The sequence below is a fragment of the Quercus robur genome, chromosome 4, assembly GCF_932294415.1.
Source record: "Quercus robur chromosome 4, dhQueRobu3.1, whole genome shotgun sequence".
NCBI classification, from domain to species: domain Eukaryota; kingdom Viridiplantae; phylum Streptophyta; class Magnoliopsida; order Fagales; family Fagaceae; genus Quercus; species Quercus robur.
Window position 1 is genome coordinate 49,551,998 of NC_065537.1, and position 17,656 is coordinate 49,569,653.

Below are 17,656 nucleotides of genomic sequence, written 5' to 3' on the forward strand. Positions count from 1 at the left end.
CCAACCTATTGTACCTCGGAAAAACAGTTTTCATATCAATAAACAACTATTTTGCTACTTGTTTCTTTGAAATCAGTTATTTAGATCTCTTATTGTGGAATTTTTACCCTTTAGTTCTTATAAATTATTTGTGTAAGTTATCTACTTAGCACCAACCTTCAAGAGTGTTTTTTTATTGACGCACACAATTAGTATCCTTATGTTAAGCTTTACGGATTCAAAAAAAAAAAAAAAAAAAAAAAAAAAAAAAAAACTTTACCTTTCTAGACTATGCTAGGGGTGCTACCTGTGATAATATCTTCCACATGTTAAGGTTACAATGTGTTATTTGACAAATTTTTTATTTTATTTTATTTTTTTCACATAGATTCATTATTGACGCTACTTTTATTATACATGAGGTGAACTCCATGACTCCAGAACACCTTCTTCCTTCTCTCCCTCCATTCCAAACATAAGAGTTTTATCCTTAGGTTACCTTGCTTTTAATGGTGGCGCCCTGGCGCATACTCAATAAGATAGTATCACAGTAGTTCTCTCGTAACGCTAAATTTTTTAGCTGTCATCATTTGCTAATTTTCATTAATGATATCAATCATATAGCAACTTGTTTTCTATGTCTATTTTAGATGTTCATCATTGGTTAATTACAAATTTGGTTCTAGCAGCAGCTAGGATATTGTTTCCAATGAACATCTAGTGGCAAACAGGTAGGAGATCATACCCAGATGGGAAAAAATTGGTAAGATTATCAATCATCATTATTGAATATGGAGACTATGACCAGTAACACTATACATCAATTAAGAGCTTTCCACCTCTTCCTCTTCTGGTGAGACAGACAGAGATTGAAACAATATGGCACGGTGTTCTCTTAAAAAGACGCTGAACTTTCTATTACAAGCTATATTGATGACTATATATACATATTTCATTTATACTAGTGGTTTTACCTGTTCTAATAGTTAATCATCCCTTGTGTTCAAACTCAAGCAATCAGCCTTCTTCCACAAACTCCTCCGTGAATCTCTCATGCACCTCAAGATCGGTTTTACTTACAGTTGGCTTCTGTCTTGCAAGTACTTTATCAAAATCTGCTCTTGTGATTGGTGGTGGCTGGATCTGCAAGTCATACATTCCCAGAGCCAGTTACATTCAAGTCATTATATAAATTAAAAGTGGATGAATGAGGCTAGAAAAGAAATACCACAAATTGACCTTCCTCCAAAGAATTGTGTAATTTTGATGGAAGAGAAAATCATCATTGAATGTGCATTAATGAAATTGAATGAGGCACATAAGATAGAGGCATGCTCTTGTTAAATCTCTCCCCTACCCCCATCCCACCTTCTCTTTTCCACTTTTTTCTTCATTCCTACTTTTCTGAAATTGACTAACTACATAAGTCACAGCATTGAATAAATCTTTAATAATTCTATTTAAGTTATTGATACCTAGCACTGAATATGATTATAGTGCTAATTTTGGCAATGATTTCTGGTTCAGAGCTTTATGTAGTGTCCATTAATAATAATAATAAATAAAACAATTTCCTACCCAATACTTACCTTTGAAGCTAGGCCTTGTGCATCAAGTTCCTGCAAGGTAACCTGAAAAGCTCCTCGTTCAGTAGGTTTGCAAGGGACCCACATGTCGCTAGAGTTCTTTTTGAAGAATTTCACATCACGGGTTTGACGAACAGGTTCAAATAGAACGTCTTTAACCTATCAAAAGAGAGGAGGTAGCTAACAGCTTTCAGCCATATAATATCTCAAAAGGGACACCAGAAACTAATGTAAACTAGACACTTACACAAACAGCTATGTCTGAACCTGAAAATCCTTCTGTTTTGTGAGCTAAATGCTCAAAATCACTTTCAGTTAAGTTATGAGGAGTGTCTCCAAGATGGACCTGATTAAATTAAAAACCTATTGAGGATATTAAGCAAATCATAAGCTCCAAAAGAATCAATTACTATGGCTCTACCAAAACCACAGAACCTTAAACATGTGCTGCCTTGCCTTCAAATCTGGGAGAGGGATATAAATTCGCTTATCGAAACGCCTACGGATGGACTATATTTAATTTTCCTTAGTCTCAACCCCAAAGCAATGAAGGTCATAAAACTCTATAACTTAGGTCCAATGGATCAGAGTTTTCTTACCTGATCCAAAGCATATGGAGTATTCATGGTGGCAAGAGCCAGAACTTTCTGCTCATCGCTGCCTACACCCTGAAATGTGTTAAAGAAAATTTCCATTTGAAGATTAACAGTAGAAAAACCAAAGGCAACAACCACTGTTTAATGTAGTTAAGAACTAATGCAGGTTAAAGATAATTGTAGTAGGGAATAAGACAAAAGAGATGTGGGCTAAAGATGGAGTAGGAAGGGATCTATGTCTTCAATCCAGGTCAGACTATACACTCCAGACTCGCTATTGAGAGTTCAAATTGGAGAATTATCAGGTGGTAGTTTGATCACTAGCCATTGCAACAGTTTGCATATTTCACTACCATAAGATGGATTAGTGAGAGAACAGGGAAGAGATCCTATGGCCAGAATTTCAGTGAGCATGAGGAGAATGTGAAATGGAACCTGCTTTTCATATGGGCCATGGCCTAAGAGACTCGGCAATAACTAGGAGAATGCTTGATAGTCAACTGACATAGGTACAACCTGCCTTTGTAACAAAATTAACTACATTCCAATAAGGCCCATGCACCAATCTCTAAAGTAGAAGAACCGGTATTCTGTCCTTGTAACAAATTTAACACATATGATTGTAACCTTTTTTTTTCCCCTTTTTTTGGGAGGTAGATTGGAGACAAGGCTTGAACTCAAGACCACTTTTTGTCACAAAAGCTAAAACTATTAGAAAATTGTGAATTTAATCATTTAACTATTATTCTAACAAAAATTTTTTTCATGGACAAAAGGAAAGGCCTAAGAATTTTAAGCTCCAAAAATCAAGTCTAAACACTATACATAATGGTATTGGCAGGAAGCAGAATGCATATACATATATAAATTATATGACTTCTATAATCTTTCCCTAAAGTAACAGACAGATAGCTTAGCAACTGAAACAATAACTGGACCACTTATGGAAAGTAAAAGAGAAAAAGAAAATGCAGAACAAAAAAAAGTTGATGATAGGGAAGCTTTTAATATTGCATATCACCTATTAAAGTATAAGGATGTCAGTTGTATTAGTATAAGATAAGCTTGGAACAAAGCTCTTATCCACTTCCAGTGAACACAAAATACCTGCATCTGTACAAGAAGTTCTGTTTTGATACGTGGAGATGCTTCACTCTCATTGCCTTCACCTCGCTGGCCACATAAGGAATCAATTTCGTCAATGATTATCATGAGCCATTTGGAAAAGATTTGAGGCTAGCTTTTTGCTTTCACCCATCCATTTTGAAACAAGAACTGAGGACGAAACACTGTGCATTGACAGCATCTAGCACTCATCATGTGTTGGCAACATTCTATTAATATAAAGACATAAAAAAAAAAAAAAAAAAAAAAAAAAAAAAAAAAAAAATTCTATGTCCATGGGCATACAACTGGAAGTGTAAATCATACATGCATTTGGAAATTCAAATTCACTTGAATGATGTGACAATTACAATAAAAATCATGAGAAGCAGTCAACCCCAGTCATATATGAAGTGACGAAAAAAACTATATAAAAAAAATTTATTAAGAACTGCAAGCATACTGAAACTCAAATATCTTAAGTTTGGTATAAGCAAGATTTTTTGATCCATTAAATCCACATTTCATAATTTTTTTTTCCTGTCATCTCACTTAGTGGACATCAGTATTCCAACTTGTTGCCTTTTAACAATGTTCTCATGAGACTATTTGAGGTAATTGGCATTGATTGCAAACTTCTTTGCTGCCTTTCTACCAAGTCATTAAAAAGACTGGGAAAAAGGAACAAGATATGAAGAGAGCATCCTCATATGCTTACATTCACTCTCCAAGGTACACATTACACATTCTTGCATGGTTTGTGTGCATCTTGCAAATTTTAGTGGAGATTGCATCATGGTCCCCTAACAAAGTTCTTCAAAATCTTCCATTCTAATATGCTCATTTGGAACAGAAATTCAAATTTCCTGCTTCACAAATAAGCCTAACCAAGCCCCTGTTTAACTATGGCTCACTAATGAAAGCATAGAAAGCAAAGATCATCACTAAGATATGGGCATTAGTGCCCAAACAAAACTTATCAACAGAAAATGGATGAGAATAAGAATGACATGTTGACCATGCACAAATGAAACCGAACCAAGTTTGTAGGCTTCTTGCATTTTATTTATTTATTCATAAATAACATTACTTGTCAAATTTCTTTGCAAGAGAAACGAAATCTCCAAGCTTAATACATTTCCTTCAATGTTTTTTCCCCCCTCATAGAAGACCAAATGGAAAAATGGGAACTAGTGTAGAAATTCAACAATAAAATGGTTGATTAGCTGCTAGGGGGAAAAGGTTGACATTCTCCTAGGAAGCAACAGTATTACAATACTTGCAAGGTCATATTTCTAAGTAAGTAATATAGCAATCTCTCATATAATCTAAACATTTAGACTAAGTTACCTAGAAAAATGATCATACTAGAACACAGAAGATGTATGGGAACACATTACATGACCTACCCCAGAACATGGAATGATGAGGTTACACTTATACTCAACACACATCTTGTTTCATTAGAAGTTACAATACAACAAAGCTGTCCTCAAGTTAAACCCTTATAATTTTTAGCCTAGTTCTCTCCAAAAACTCTATAAAGCATATAAGATTTTCATTTTACTTAAAACTATCCTCTTTCAAAAAGAAAAGGGAGAAAAAAAAATGAGGAAACTTTTGGATTGTGAAAATTTGCATATTAGAACAAAGGTGTACCATATTTTAGATTATCCTGGATTGTGGTGTGCTAGTTCTTGATTAGTGCTATATGTGTAAGAGTTGTGGGGAGTCAGTGGATCATCTTCTACTTCATTGCTCCATAGCTTGTGAGTTGTGGTCGTTGGTGTTCTATTTGTTTGGAATCCACTGGGTTATGCCTCACAAGGTTATTGAGTTGTTTAAGTCTTGGCAGGGTATGTTTGGACAACATCATAACATACATTTTTGAAGACTTGTGCCTCATTGCTTGATATGGTGTATTTGGCGTGAAAGAAATGCTAGAAGTTTTGAGAGATGTGAACGTTCTACACTAGAGGTTAAGTCTTTTTTTTTGCACACTCCTTGATTTGAGTGTGGTTTTTTGTCATCTTTCTTGTTCTTCTCTTACTGTTTTACTTGATCGTTGTAATTTTGGTTCTTGATTTGTGCCCCCGTAGTACATTCCCAATGTACTCGGGCTGGTTGTTTTCTTATTTTAATAAAATTTTCGTTACTTATCAAAAAAAAAAAAAAAAAAAAAAAAAGTGTAGTAGACTAGTAGTGTATTATGGTAATCTTTCATCAATAAGAAACCTATATATCCAGCATCCTCTCAATACCATCAAAATTTAGTATCCAGACCTACCTATAGTTTGGTAAACAAAAAAGATATCGTGTCCATTGCATTTGAACGAGCATATTGGAGTTTTCCTAAAATATTTCATAGTAATTAAGGTGAACTCATTTATTTTCGTAAAATAAACTAATGACTACACCATTTAAAGGAATTGATTCGTGTATCAAAATGTAATCTAACATAATGGAAGGATATCATTTTCTTGGAAATCTAAAGGCTTCCAATTAACTAGTGCAGATCTTGCAACTCTCTTGTAAAGTCATCATAAATATTTGCCTGTCAAGGGCTATAAAACCAGGTTCCTTTTCAGTTATTCTACTTCCAAACATTCATCTCTTACATTTCAGTGCATTGCACAATTTAAACTATGAAACTGATATTGTAAAATATTATTAAAAAATAAGCATAAGAGATCAAATGGTTCTTAGATATATATTAAAAAAAAAAAAAGTTATGCGGCAAAACTCAAAGAAGGAGAAGAACTAAGATAGATGATCACATAGATTTCAAATATACAACTCACAATTACGTGTCATTGGCAACAAATATAGCCTTAGTTGTAAAATCTGCTATTGTAGTCCAATAACTTGCCATCTATAGTTGTTTTATCTGTTATTGTAGTCTAGTTACTTGCTATATATTGGTCAAATTTTTACCTAAAGAAAGTTGAATCTGCTTCTGTTGCCACTGCCTTTACTAAATAGGACTTCCTCGTTCCAGGCGGACCATATAATAGAAAAGCCCTCCACGGTTTTCTCTTCCCTGAAAAAGAGATCAAATGATTCTTTTATTATCAAGATGTACCATATGTGACAAGATATTTATGTTAGTGGCTCCAAAAGGAAATACTGCAGAAAATGGCCTGGAAGTATGTTGCCAGTTCATGAATCTTTTAGATTTAAGCATTAAATGATAATGTCTTTTTGACTCTTCTTAATGTAGACAGTTCAAATCCCACCGTTTATTAGGAATGGAAAATCAAGTTCTTGATGCAAATTTCACAGCCAGGTGCAAGGGATGGTCTGAGTCTGAGCTCATGGCTAAGTAGTGTGCCTCACATATTGAAGCAATGTAAACCCCTCAAACTTTAGAATGAAACTTGATATGCAATAGGTTTTCAAATGGGTCTTAAAACTTATTATAGTTGATATTATTACTTGATATGTATCTTTACAATTGGAAGATCAATTGGAAGATACACCGTACAAAATCTAAAAAATCAGTGAAGCAATGGTAACAATAACTCTTAAAATATCCTTTCTACCTTCTCTAAACTCAGCTGATTCTTTCATGTTCAGAATTAGGCTGATACTCTGGGCCATCAAAGTCCAATGTTTGAGCCTTTTTGAATTCAATTGACAGAACATAAGCCCAATTAACCATAAGAATTTTGCTTTGGTGTTTGACAAGAGCTTTTTATTGTACAACTGTACTACAACATGTCTTCTACATACATATTTTCAGTTGTTTCTGGTGGGATTTGTTTGTACAGTTTCCATTGCAAAAGCAGAGCTTGAAAGTCAGAAATTCTGAGTAATACAATTGGAGCATACAATCTCCGCAACTAATAAACTTGAATTTATGGTACCAGTGGCATATTTTTGAATATTCATAAGTTATCAAGTGTCACCATAAACCAAATCAAACTTATTCACATTGCAAGCGTGCCAAGATTCAACAAGAAAACTAAAAGCAAATAACCCAAAACTTAAAAATAATGATTGAGGAACTAACCAGTAAAAAATTGGGGAAACTTCACAGGCAGTATTACAGCCTCTTGCAATGCCTGTTTGGCACTCTCAAGCCCGGCCATGTCACTCCACTTCACGTTTGGTTTCTCCCTGATTATCACAGAATCAAGGCCAGCCCTAAGCTTTGCTTGCTCCAGATCCTCCGAATCTTTCCCCACTCCTCCCTTCAACTTTGTCTTTGGTTGGCTAGCAATTCTACAACTTGAGTTCTCAAATAAGCAACTTATCCACACCCTTAGAACATGCAACCAAAAACCCAATACTCAGCAACACCTCAGATTTTCTATTAATATTTCTGATACTTCAAAATATAACCAAACCTGAAAGTAAAATAAAATAAACAATTCAACTTCAAATCAATCAAAAATAAAATAAAATAGCCCAGTACTCAAATTTCATTGCTTCATATATTTATGATAAGCCATTTACAATTCCAGATTTTTTTTTATTCCAAAGCAAATTTGCAATCAAACCCTGAAATCTAGTTCAATAAGTACAAAAGTGAAAAACCCAATTCTCAGAATTTGTTTCTATGATGATAGTGATGTTGTTCAAGAAGCGATAACAGGTAAGCTTTACAGGTCGGAATAGAAGACTTCGATAAACAGAAAATTACGGTTACAGACCTGAAATTCAAGCTTTACTTTCTCTCCGGTGCTTTGCGTTTTGATAATGAAAATGAAATTTCTGAAACAGAGAGAGAACCAACCAGTAGGTGCAATGCAAGTCCGGACTTCTTTCACGTTGAGACAAAGAGCGTTTAATCGTAAAAATTACACAACTTAGATCATAATTATGCTATAGAAATAGAATAGCCGCCTCGGCTCTCAAGTCTTTTCACGTTTTAATTACAAATGATTGGAAAAGTTTTTACTTTTAACCTTTGGGTCCGGTGCACCGTAGCAAGTTTTTTTTTTTTTTTTTTTTTTTTAATGAAAATTTGAAAAATTTGTCAAAACAGTACATTACTTTTTTGTTTTTTTTTTTTTTTTTTTTTTTTTTTTTTTTTTTTTTTTTTTTTTTTTTTATAAAAAATTTCTTAAAATAGAATACTAACATATGCAGCTTACGTTAATAAATCTTTTAATTTTTAAGTATTTTGGACTTTAAAAAAAAAGTTTTAACTAATTTTAGTTACTAGATTCTTATAAATAAAATAAAAAACCATTTATTTACTTATGCCAAAGAAGAAAAAACCAGTTCCTCAAAAAAAAAAAAAAAAAAAAAAAAAAAAGAATATGAAGAAAAAACCAATTTTAGTTAAGTAGTAGTTTTAATACTTCTGTATCGTAACGTAAAATATATTAATCATTTTAATATTTACTCAACAAAAAAAATTTTAATATTTATATTTATTATAAATATTTAGGTGAGAATAAATAAATTACTGATTATTATATAAGTTCACACTTATCATATAGTGTACTATAGTTCTTATAATTGCACATCAAATATATATGTGTGGATTTTAGACTTTTAGCCACAATTCATGCAATTTTTGGTTACTTTTAGTTAATTGTGGCACTTAAGGGCCATGAATTAAAATGATTGGAAAAGTTCATGGCATTAATTAAAATTTTTAAAAATTGAAGATTTATTTTTAAAAATTTAAAACAATAAAATGTATTTATAAAGAATCAGAGTCTACAATGGAGAGGATAAAAGAAAGAATTTCTCTCAATCCAAATCAAGGGCTCCTTGTCTCCTTAGCATGTGTTTTAATAAATTTTACTGTTTAATAAAAAAATATATAAGAATGTTTATCTCACATTGGTTATGTGTGTCTAGTGTTTGCTATTTATAACCTCAGTCTATAACTACAAAAATTATGCCCTTTTGTAGTTGTACTTTGGTTATGTAATGTATTATAAACCTGATTTAAAATACTAGCATTACTATTTTCATGCGTATTCTAATAAGTATTACAAAAAAAAAAAAATTCGGAGTAAAGAAAATTATATAATTTATTAAAGTCTTTAATAAAGGGAAGCTAATTGGAGCAAGGAGGGAATAGCCTCTTGACACCATCAGGATCTATTTCAATTTTTAGTTTACTTCCTAATCGCCTTGAAACATAATGTAATAACTTATATTACCGCCAAACATATTTTATAAGACTAAAATTAAACTACGTTATAGTCCTAGAAATCAAAATAACATACTTTATTTTGCTTGTCATGTTAACACTTCATCCTTTCCCATGATATTTGACCCATCCACTCCCACGCACATCCAAGACATTAAATCCTCTCAACATCTTTACCTAGTATGTTTCTCTTTAACAAGAATATCTTCATCTCTTTCTTACTCACATGATTATAATCCTACTATATATGCACATACTTGAATCTCCTTATTTTTGGTCATCCTATTGAGAGTGCACATCTTTTCACGAGCCATGACCATGTTTTATTTGGTGACTTTCTATTTACCACCCACAAAAGTACTTGCATTTCCTATTAAGCTATCCAACAAAAATCAAATTTCTCTTCAATTCTAGGTCTGTCCTAACATTTTGCATCTTCCATAGAGCTCGACTCAATAGTATGATTCAAATATCACCCTTGCCCATTATATCCAAAGGTTCATCATCAACTAGAAGAAATTTTCTGAAATCACCATTGATGTATTTCTCTATGAATTCTTGATGTGCAGCACAAGGTGACCAATTACACTCAGAATTCAATGATTGACGACTACTTCTAAAATGGAAAAATAAAATAAAGCGCCTCGCTCTTGCACACGCATCATCGCAAGTCTCACATTCATCAAAACACATGTTGCTAAGGCCCCAGAACGATGGTGCAGTTTGTCCTAGAAAATCCGTAGTCGACAAATGTTATACATTTGGTCCTTTTGTCCACTCTTGTTAAGTTTCAGGGATATATATAAAAGTTCAATGATATTTTGAGATAGAAATAAAACCTAACTATATCCTTTTGTTCCCTAAATAATAGTTTAGACCTTTAGGTTCTATTTTTCACCCCTAAAATATATATTTTATTTAGAGACATCAACGAAAGTGAAATTTCAAGGATGAGGATAGAACTTTATATATATATATATATATATATATATATAAAATAAAATAAAACATGTACCGTATTTAAAAAAATGTAAAAAAAAAAATTATTTTATTCCTAAAATATTTTATTTTTATGCTTGCTTATGTGATTTTAATTCCTAAAATATTTTAGTGCTCAAGTTAGTCTTTTATTTTATTTTATTTTTTTCCATTATATTACTTCCTTACAAAATTCGATCCTACAATCATCTCTCTCGCTCAACCTAAGACAAAGAGAGAGAAAGAGTGATTGTTGTTGGAGATCAAAATTTCCTCTAATTGTTTGTTTTCTCAACCAATTATTAATTGCCTTTTAAATTTTAAATTTTTATGTTTATGTTTTATTTGGAAATATATAGAAGAATATTGTGTTCATCTTTCTTTTTCTTTTTTGGGTCTTTTTTAAAGAGTCTTTTTTGTGGGATCCAAGTGTAACACATGAAAATTGTTTGGCCGCGTTTTGCCTAACCGTTTATGGTCAAAACCAAGTAAAAAAGAGGTTATATCACCACTCCGTTAGCCATATGATAATGGGAAGGGAACGAAAAAGATAAATTAGGTACGACTTTTTCTTTTTGTCAAAAAAAAAAAAGGTATGTCTCTTATATATTTTTTATGAGGATTATAAGAAAAATAAAAATAAATTTCATGGATTAAAATAGAATCTAAACCAAAATTTAGGAAACACATGCATATTTTTGCACATAAGAAAAGAGGATAAATTACAAAATTAGTCCCTATCTATTATACTATATGTTAATTTGGTCATTAACCTTTCAATTGTGTCAATCTGATTTCCTCACATTTTCAGTGCCGCATCAATTTAGTCTTTGTCGTTATCTCTTAAATGGAAAAAGCTAATGTGTCAAATGGAATAATAAAAAATTATTTTCCATGCCATGTCAACTTCCAATTGTTCCACTATGTCAGATTTAAAAAAAAAAAAAAAATTTAAAATGTTTGAATCCGGTGTTCACGTTAGGCTTAGGCATAGAAGAGAGTTCATATTTTGCATAGTAAATACTAAATAATGGCAGAGGACAAAGAAGACACAGAAGGAGGATTCCAAAATCAGAATCCTAACTCTTATAAGAACAACAACAACAAAGAATCCAAATGAAAGTCATGCAAGGGATGTCTCTACTAATCGTCTCTGCAAAGATCCAAATCCAAAAACCTCACCTGGGTTGGCCTCCCCAAAACCCATCTCTCTATAATCCTTTTTTTTTTAAAACTGATTCTTATGATGCTTATGGGTCTGTTTGGTTGCCGAGAAAATCAAGGAAAAGGAAAGAAAGTGTTTGTTCACTCAGTTTGATTTTATTTTTATTTTTTTTATGGGTTTTTGCATTTGGATTAGAAGAGTGGGTGTTATTTTGATTTGATTGTTGTTGTTGTTTGGGTATTTTTCTGGCAACCAAATAGTGAAATAGGGATTGGTTGTGAATTGTGATGATTTTGATATTCTTAGCATAAGACGATTTTAGGTAGTGGGTTGATGTAATTTTTTTTTTTTTTTTTAAATAATGTAATACATACTGTTACTTGAGTGTTAATGACCATTAGTTTGGATCCAACGTTGTAATTTATGTAGAATGGCTAGAAATTTTAAGGGAGTTATGGGATTTTAGACTCACGACAAACATTTTAATTTGGATTTTAAAAAAATCTGATGTGGCGGTATAGTTGGCAGTTGCTGTAATATGAAAATATATATTTTTTTATTTATTTTGTTTGATACATCAATTTTTTTTAATCTAAGAGATTACAGTAAGGATTAAATTGACACTATACTAAAAATGTTAGGGATCAAATTGACATTATTGAAAAGTTAGGGACTAAAATTGGCATATGATGTAAATGATAAGGACTAATTTTGTGGTTTACCATGGTGTGCCTTTGTGTTAGAATCTCTTTTCCTCTCCCTTGTGTGTGTGTTTGTTTCTCAAAAAAAAAAAAAAACTTTGTGGTTTACCCAAAAATATAAGCAATCCATATAAAGGAAGAGAACTAAAATGGTATATATTTTAAATTATTTTTAAGGTCTAAAATAGACTATGAATCTATTATGAGTTTTTGGATTTGAAACCTCTGTATCTTGGTACTATTCCATAGGATTATTTTTGCAAAAAAATCTGAACACTATGTTCCACTGATAAGAATTTGCCACTTATCTTCTTATTTAATTAAATTCTCTCATTATGCCTTTTCTTAATTAATTACCCAAACTAAATTAAGAAACCAAACACACAACCACCACCAACCTTGGCCGGTGCCAGCCATCTCCGCCTTGAACGTCACCTGTCACGGCAGCCACAATCGCCCGATCTACACCACCACTGGAGATCCAAGCCAATCCCACCAATTACCCTCACTCCACCAAAATGACCAACAAATCTGACTTTATTTCTCATTTCTTCACTATCTATTAAGAAACAAAATCAACAATAAAAGGTGGAGAGTAAAACATAAACAAATCCAACGTAAAGGCTATTCAAAACCAAAAGGATCTCTAGAAGAAAAGCCCAGTAGTTTGAGTTGAGGTATTCACGTGATGGGCTTCAGATCCTTGGCAGCGCCGATGGTTGGATGGTTGTAAATGGCTGCTTTGATGGCGTTGACTCCAAAGAAGGTTGGTGGAGGTGGTGGTGGGGATATGTTGGGATTTTCTTTGTACCATTTGTCCAAATATTGTGTTAGATCCACTGCTTCCTGACTCTCCCTTTCCCGATATGCTCAAAACCTTGGAGGTGATGGACGGCCATGAAAGGCGGAGTTGTTGCTGTCGCTAACCTCTACTACTGCTGTTAGTGAGGCAACAATAAGATGTGCTGGCTATATATATATTTATTTTAGGTAATTAAAATAAGAATAAGCATAAATTTTGGATTTGCTTAAATAAGTGGACACGTGTCAGGTTTTTATTTGTGGAATACAAAGTGGTATAGGGACTGTGGGACAGAAGATGTTCACTCCCTTGTTTATCAAAAAAAGACAATTACTTTCTTCACTTTTATATATAGAATAAATTGCTGAATGTCACCATAACTTTGAATTCATACATGAATTAATATGGTATAGAATAGATTGTCCCTTACATTATCAATTAGTTTTTTTATTATCTAGTGATGGATACTGATACTTTTGTATCTTAATTAGACTACCTTTGCTTCAAAAGGTAAAGATCTACATTCAAATTATCACGAATGAGACTTAACGGATTAGGAATCATACTATCCTTGTTCAAAATAGATAACTAAATTAGAAACTAAATAGATAATATAAAGAGTGAAAATATATAATGGAGTTATGATTTATTTGATTTAAAATAAAAGGGTTTAAAATGAGAAAATAAAAATAAAAATAACACGCAATATCCATCACAAGAGGAAAGTTCATTAGATATCTTTCAAAACAAAGTAAAAATAATAATTTCTAACATCACCTACATCACAAATAACTTATGACCCATACTTCGCTTTCTTGTTTATGATCCTTGATCCATATGTTGAAATGACCATGTCAATAAGAAGGTGAAATTGCATGCATGTGAATAGGGTAACTGGAACACTAGCAAGACAAATGACAGGAATGACCACCCGTGATTTTCCTGGTAGAATAATGGAAAGAGAAGCACAAAAGGTTATCATCATGGTTGCTATGGAGAGGATAAGGGTGGAAAGGCCAACTATCATCTTTTTGGGTAAGGAATTAAGGAAATCTTCCTCTGCATAACGTGATGTGAGGATGCCAAGAAACATCAACAGTGAAGTTGAGGCAGAAAGTAGAGACAAAGCATCAGATATTATAAAGACCATAAAAACCTTCTCATTTAAGAAGGTTGGCAAGCCTGTTTCTTGTTTGTTGCCACCTGGAACTGTAATTGCTGCTGCAAACATAATGGTAACAATCAAAGTAGCTACCACTGTACAAGAAGATGATGTCCCCTTCATCCATTCTTCTCCTTCTTTCACCAACACTTTATGGCTTTCTGTAAACAATTCTCGAGGTCTTTTACCATTTGTGTTTATACATTCTAATTTGGAAGGAGGGACAATGCTCTCCACCTCCTGATTTATTAAACAAAATCTCATAAAGACTATTACTTAAGATATAAAAAAATATATATATATTAAATACTTAGTGACTTTGCATCTTTTTCCTTTTTTTTAGAATGATTCTATCTATTATAAATGAAAAGTTTATAGGATTAAAAAGTGAGAAAGATTGAATGCTTGAAAGTTAGCATGTTGAGTTTTGTGTATAGTATATGGGTTACTTTTATATGACTTTTGATTTTCACACATGCGCTATTTCACATCTTTTTTTTTTTTATACATTCACTTTTATATGTTAAAATGTGGAAATTTTTACATCAATTATGGATAGACCTATAAAATAGTGGATGTGAATGAGTGTGAAAGAATACTTTTCTCTTTTATATAGGCACACTAAATAATGCAAAAATACAAAAATACCTAGATATGCAAGTATATACAGGTAGAACATTGTAATGTAAGGATAATAAAGTGTAGTGAAAAAGAGTATTGATACTTTGAATCATGACAGTTACGACTTGGCCTTGGGCTCCTAGGCCTATTTGGCCTAGTATCTAGGCATTTTTATTTTTTATTTTAACTTTTTGGAGAGAGAGGCCTAGTAAATAGGATAAACTATAATGATATGGCACTCTATAGGTTTTATCTATTGTAATTCATAGGTGAAATTACATAAAAAGTACTAGAGTTTATACACTTTTTTAGATTAAGTCTCAAGTTTTTAATTTTGTTAATTAAAGTCATAAACTTGTGAAATCATTTAAATTTGAAGCCTGTATTCATATATTTTATTCATTTATGTTATTTTGGACACTAATAGAGTACAAAAAAAAGGAAACCATTTATAAAATTTGTATTTTACTAAGGAATCAATTTTTATTTTTTGACTCTCTCTCTATGTAGTTTTCTCTCCAAGCTTTCTATTGATCAATAATTGCAAAATTGACTTATGAACAAATCTTAAGCGAAATGTAGAGTTTAATCACTTGTTTTATGTTTTAATCTGTCATGTTGCTATCCAAAATAATAGAGATGGACCAAAACCTTAAATCGAAACAATTTTATAAATTTAAGACCTAATAATATTAAATAGGTATAAATTGTACACCTTTTTATATAACTTCATCTAATTTATATTAGTTGATTCTATTAAATAGATTTATCTTTTGAACTTAATGGAGTGGAAAACTCTTGTTAATTACTTGTTACGCACTTTAATAACCTTTTTTAATCATTTTTTTTGATAAATTCACAATTGAATTAATGAAAACACATAATATCTCTTAGCTAGCAAAATATCAAATTGATAAAAGATTAGTAATTATCTTTTATATAAAATTTTCAAAATTTTTAAAATTATATAGAAAACAAGAGTTAATATATCAAATCAATAAAACATTGTTATAGATAGTTTAAATATTGTAAAAGATAACCAATTATTATATTCTGTACATTAAATTATATTATTATTTTAATTTAACAATTTAATGACTTTTTTTTTATGGGAATTAGAATATGAAACCACCCAACCTTTTACTCTATTTCATTTCACTTCCATTTCGTATTTGTCAGTTTATAATTCCACCCCCCCCCCCCTCTTTTTAATTATCTCATTTCCGTTCATTTTCTTTATCTTATTGGTGGGATATTGAAGTCGTAGTTATCCTCACACATTTTGACATTTACGTGGATCCTTAGTCACCTATTCACTCACGCATTCTCACATTGTAGTTTAGAATAGAGTTTCCAAAGAGTGTCAGATAATTAATCATAAGAGAACTGAAAACAACTCATCATTGAAATTATATTAAAAATATATAAATAAATAAAGTGAGGGATATATATTATACCTTATACCATTGTACTTCTCTTTGCATAAGAAAAGCTGCTCCTGGAACCGTATTACGTCTAGCGGAGCGAAGTGTAATATGGTATTTTTATCGCGATCTTCTAAAGCAAATTTTGGGTTCTTTGCAGGAGATCTGCATAGGAGGCGAAATACTTCATCCTGACGATGAAGAACGGCCAACTTAAATAAGTCTCGATCCGTGGAGTTTTCACGACACCATACAAGGTCAGGACATGCTTTCAGCATTTCGGTAACAAACTCAACTCTCCCTTGCTTGACAGCTTTGATCATGGCTTCAATAACCTTACCATTTTCTAGTTGTTGAAGATTCAAACCCGGTAATACTTCGCACATGCGAAGTAAAAGTTTTTTGGATTGGTGGTGAAGAAGCTTCAATTCATATATTTGATCAATTTCTAAGTCAATAAACAAACAATGTTTAGTCAACTATTTGAGAGAAAAAAAAAATGAAGAAAAAGAAGTTGACCACAATGATCAATGAGTAAGATATGAAATTAATTGACTAAATGTATCATACCCAGGAATTTAGGGAGATTCCAAACTGATCCTCGAGCTGTAAAGTGAAAAAAGAAAAAACAAAATCAAATACGATTACTTAAAAAGAATAGAGAATAGTTAGTTAGGGTTGCTATTAGTAGGTTACGCATTTGCTACCAAGATTAGTTTTGCTGATGCAGATTTGTAATGTATTTATTCGTGTAGTTAGAAGTTTGTTAGATCCTAGAGGAAGCTATTGACGTGCTTAAAAGTATACATAGAACTGTAAAATCCATGTAGAGTAGAGAATCAAATCTCCATTGCCTTGAAAGAACCAAAAATTGTTTCCATTTCTTCAACTTATCACTAGCCGACCCTAGACCTGGGCAACTTCGGCGAATAAGTTGCCCCCAAATGCCAGGGTGAATAAGTACTTTTTTATTAAAAAAAAAATGTGAGTTGTTCAATTTTGTTGGGTTAAAAATAGATTAACCTCGGTTTATTAATTCAATTATTTAAGTTGATTAATTATCCAAATTACATGCAATATCGTGGAGACACAAACAAATCACCAATTTAAACTAGAGTGCAGTGGAAAATAAATTAACACAATGATTTGTTGATGAATGGGAAACCTTCACAAATAAAAACCCCACTGGGTAAATTTTAGGTCATCACTCTTGAAGAACCCACTAATTAGGAATAATTGGTTATAAGTATAAGGAATCTTACCACTATCCAACTTATCCCAAAATACCAATTTACAGTTAAACCCTTATGCTAATCTTCAATTAGACTTGATCTTGTAGAAACTTCTCCTTTGCACGAATCTCAATCCATAACTAACTGCACAACAACTTGATTGTTGTTGTTTGATGCAAAGTTCTTCAATT

At 32.0% G+C, this 17,656-nt stretch overlaps 1 protein-coding gene, 1 long non-coding RNA gene and 1 pseudogene across 2 annotated transcripts in view; all 3 read right to left on the bottom strand.

Annotated features, from left to right (window-relative positions):
• Window positions 1-729: 729 nt before the first annotated feature.
• LOC126722100 (protein SUPPRESSOR OF K(+) TRANSPORT GROWTH DEFECT 1-like) lies at window positions 730-11,565 on the bottom strand (annotated as a pseudogene).
• A 946-nt stretch (window positions 11,566-12,511) lies between these two features.
• On the bottom strand, window positions 12,512-13,180 carry LOC126724477 (uncharacterized). The gene is made up of 2 exons (XR_007655000.1): window positions 12,910-13,180; window positions 12,512-12,783 (listed from the first exon to the last, which is right to left on the bottom strand). It is a non-coding gene; the product is annotated as an uncharacterized LOC126724477 (long non-coding RNA).
• Window positions 13,181-13,819: 639 nt separating this feature from the next.
• The window catches only part of LOC126722101 (uncharacterized), a 45,304-nt gene continuing 41,467 nt past the window's right edge, over window positions 13,820-17,656 (bottom strand). Inside the window, exons 7-10 of the mRNA XM_050425251.1 lie at window positions 16,804-16,839; window positions 16,267-16,681; window positions 16,141-16,195; window positions 13,820-14,428 (exon numbers count right to left, since the gene is read on the bottom strand). Coding sequence (XP_050281208.1) covers window positions 13,820-14,428; window positions 16,141-16,195; window positions 16,267-16,681; window positions 16,804-16,839 — 1,115 coding nt within the window. The remainder of the gene's footprint in view (window positions 14,429-16,140; window positions 16,196-16,266; window positions 16,682-16,803; window positions 16,840-17,656) is intronic.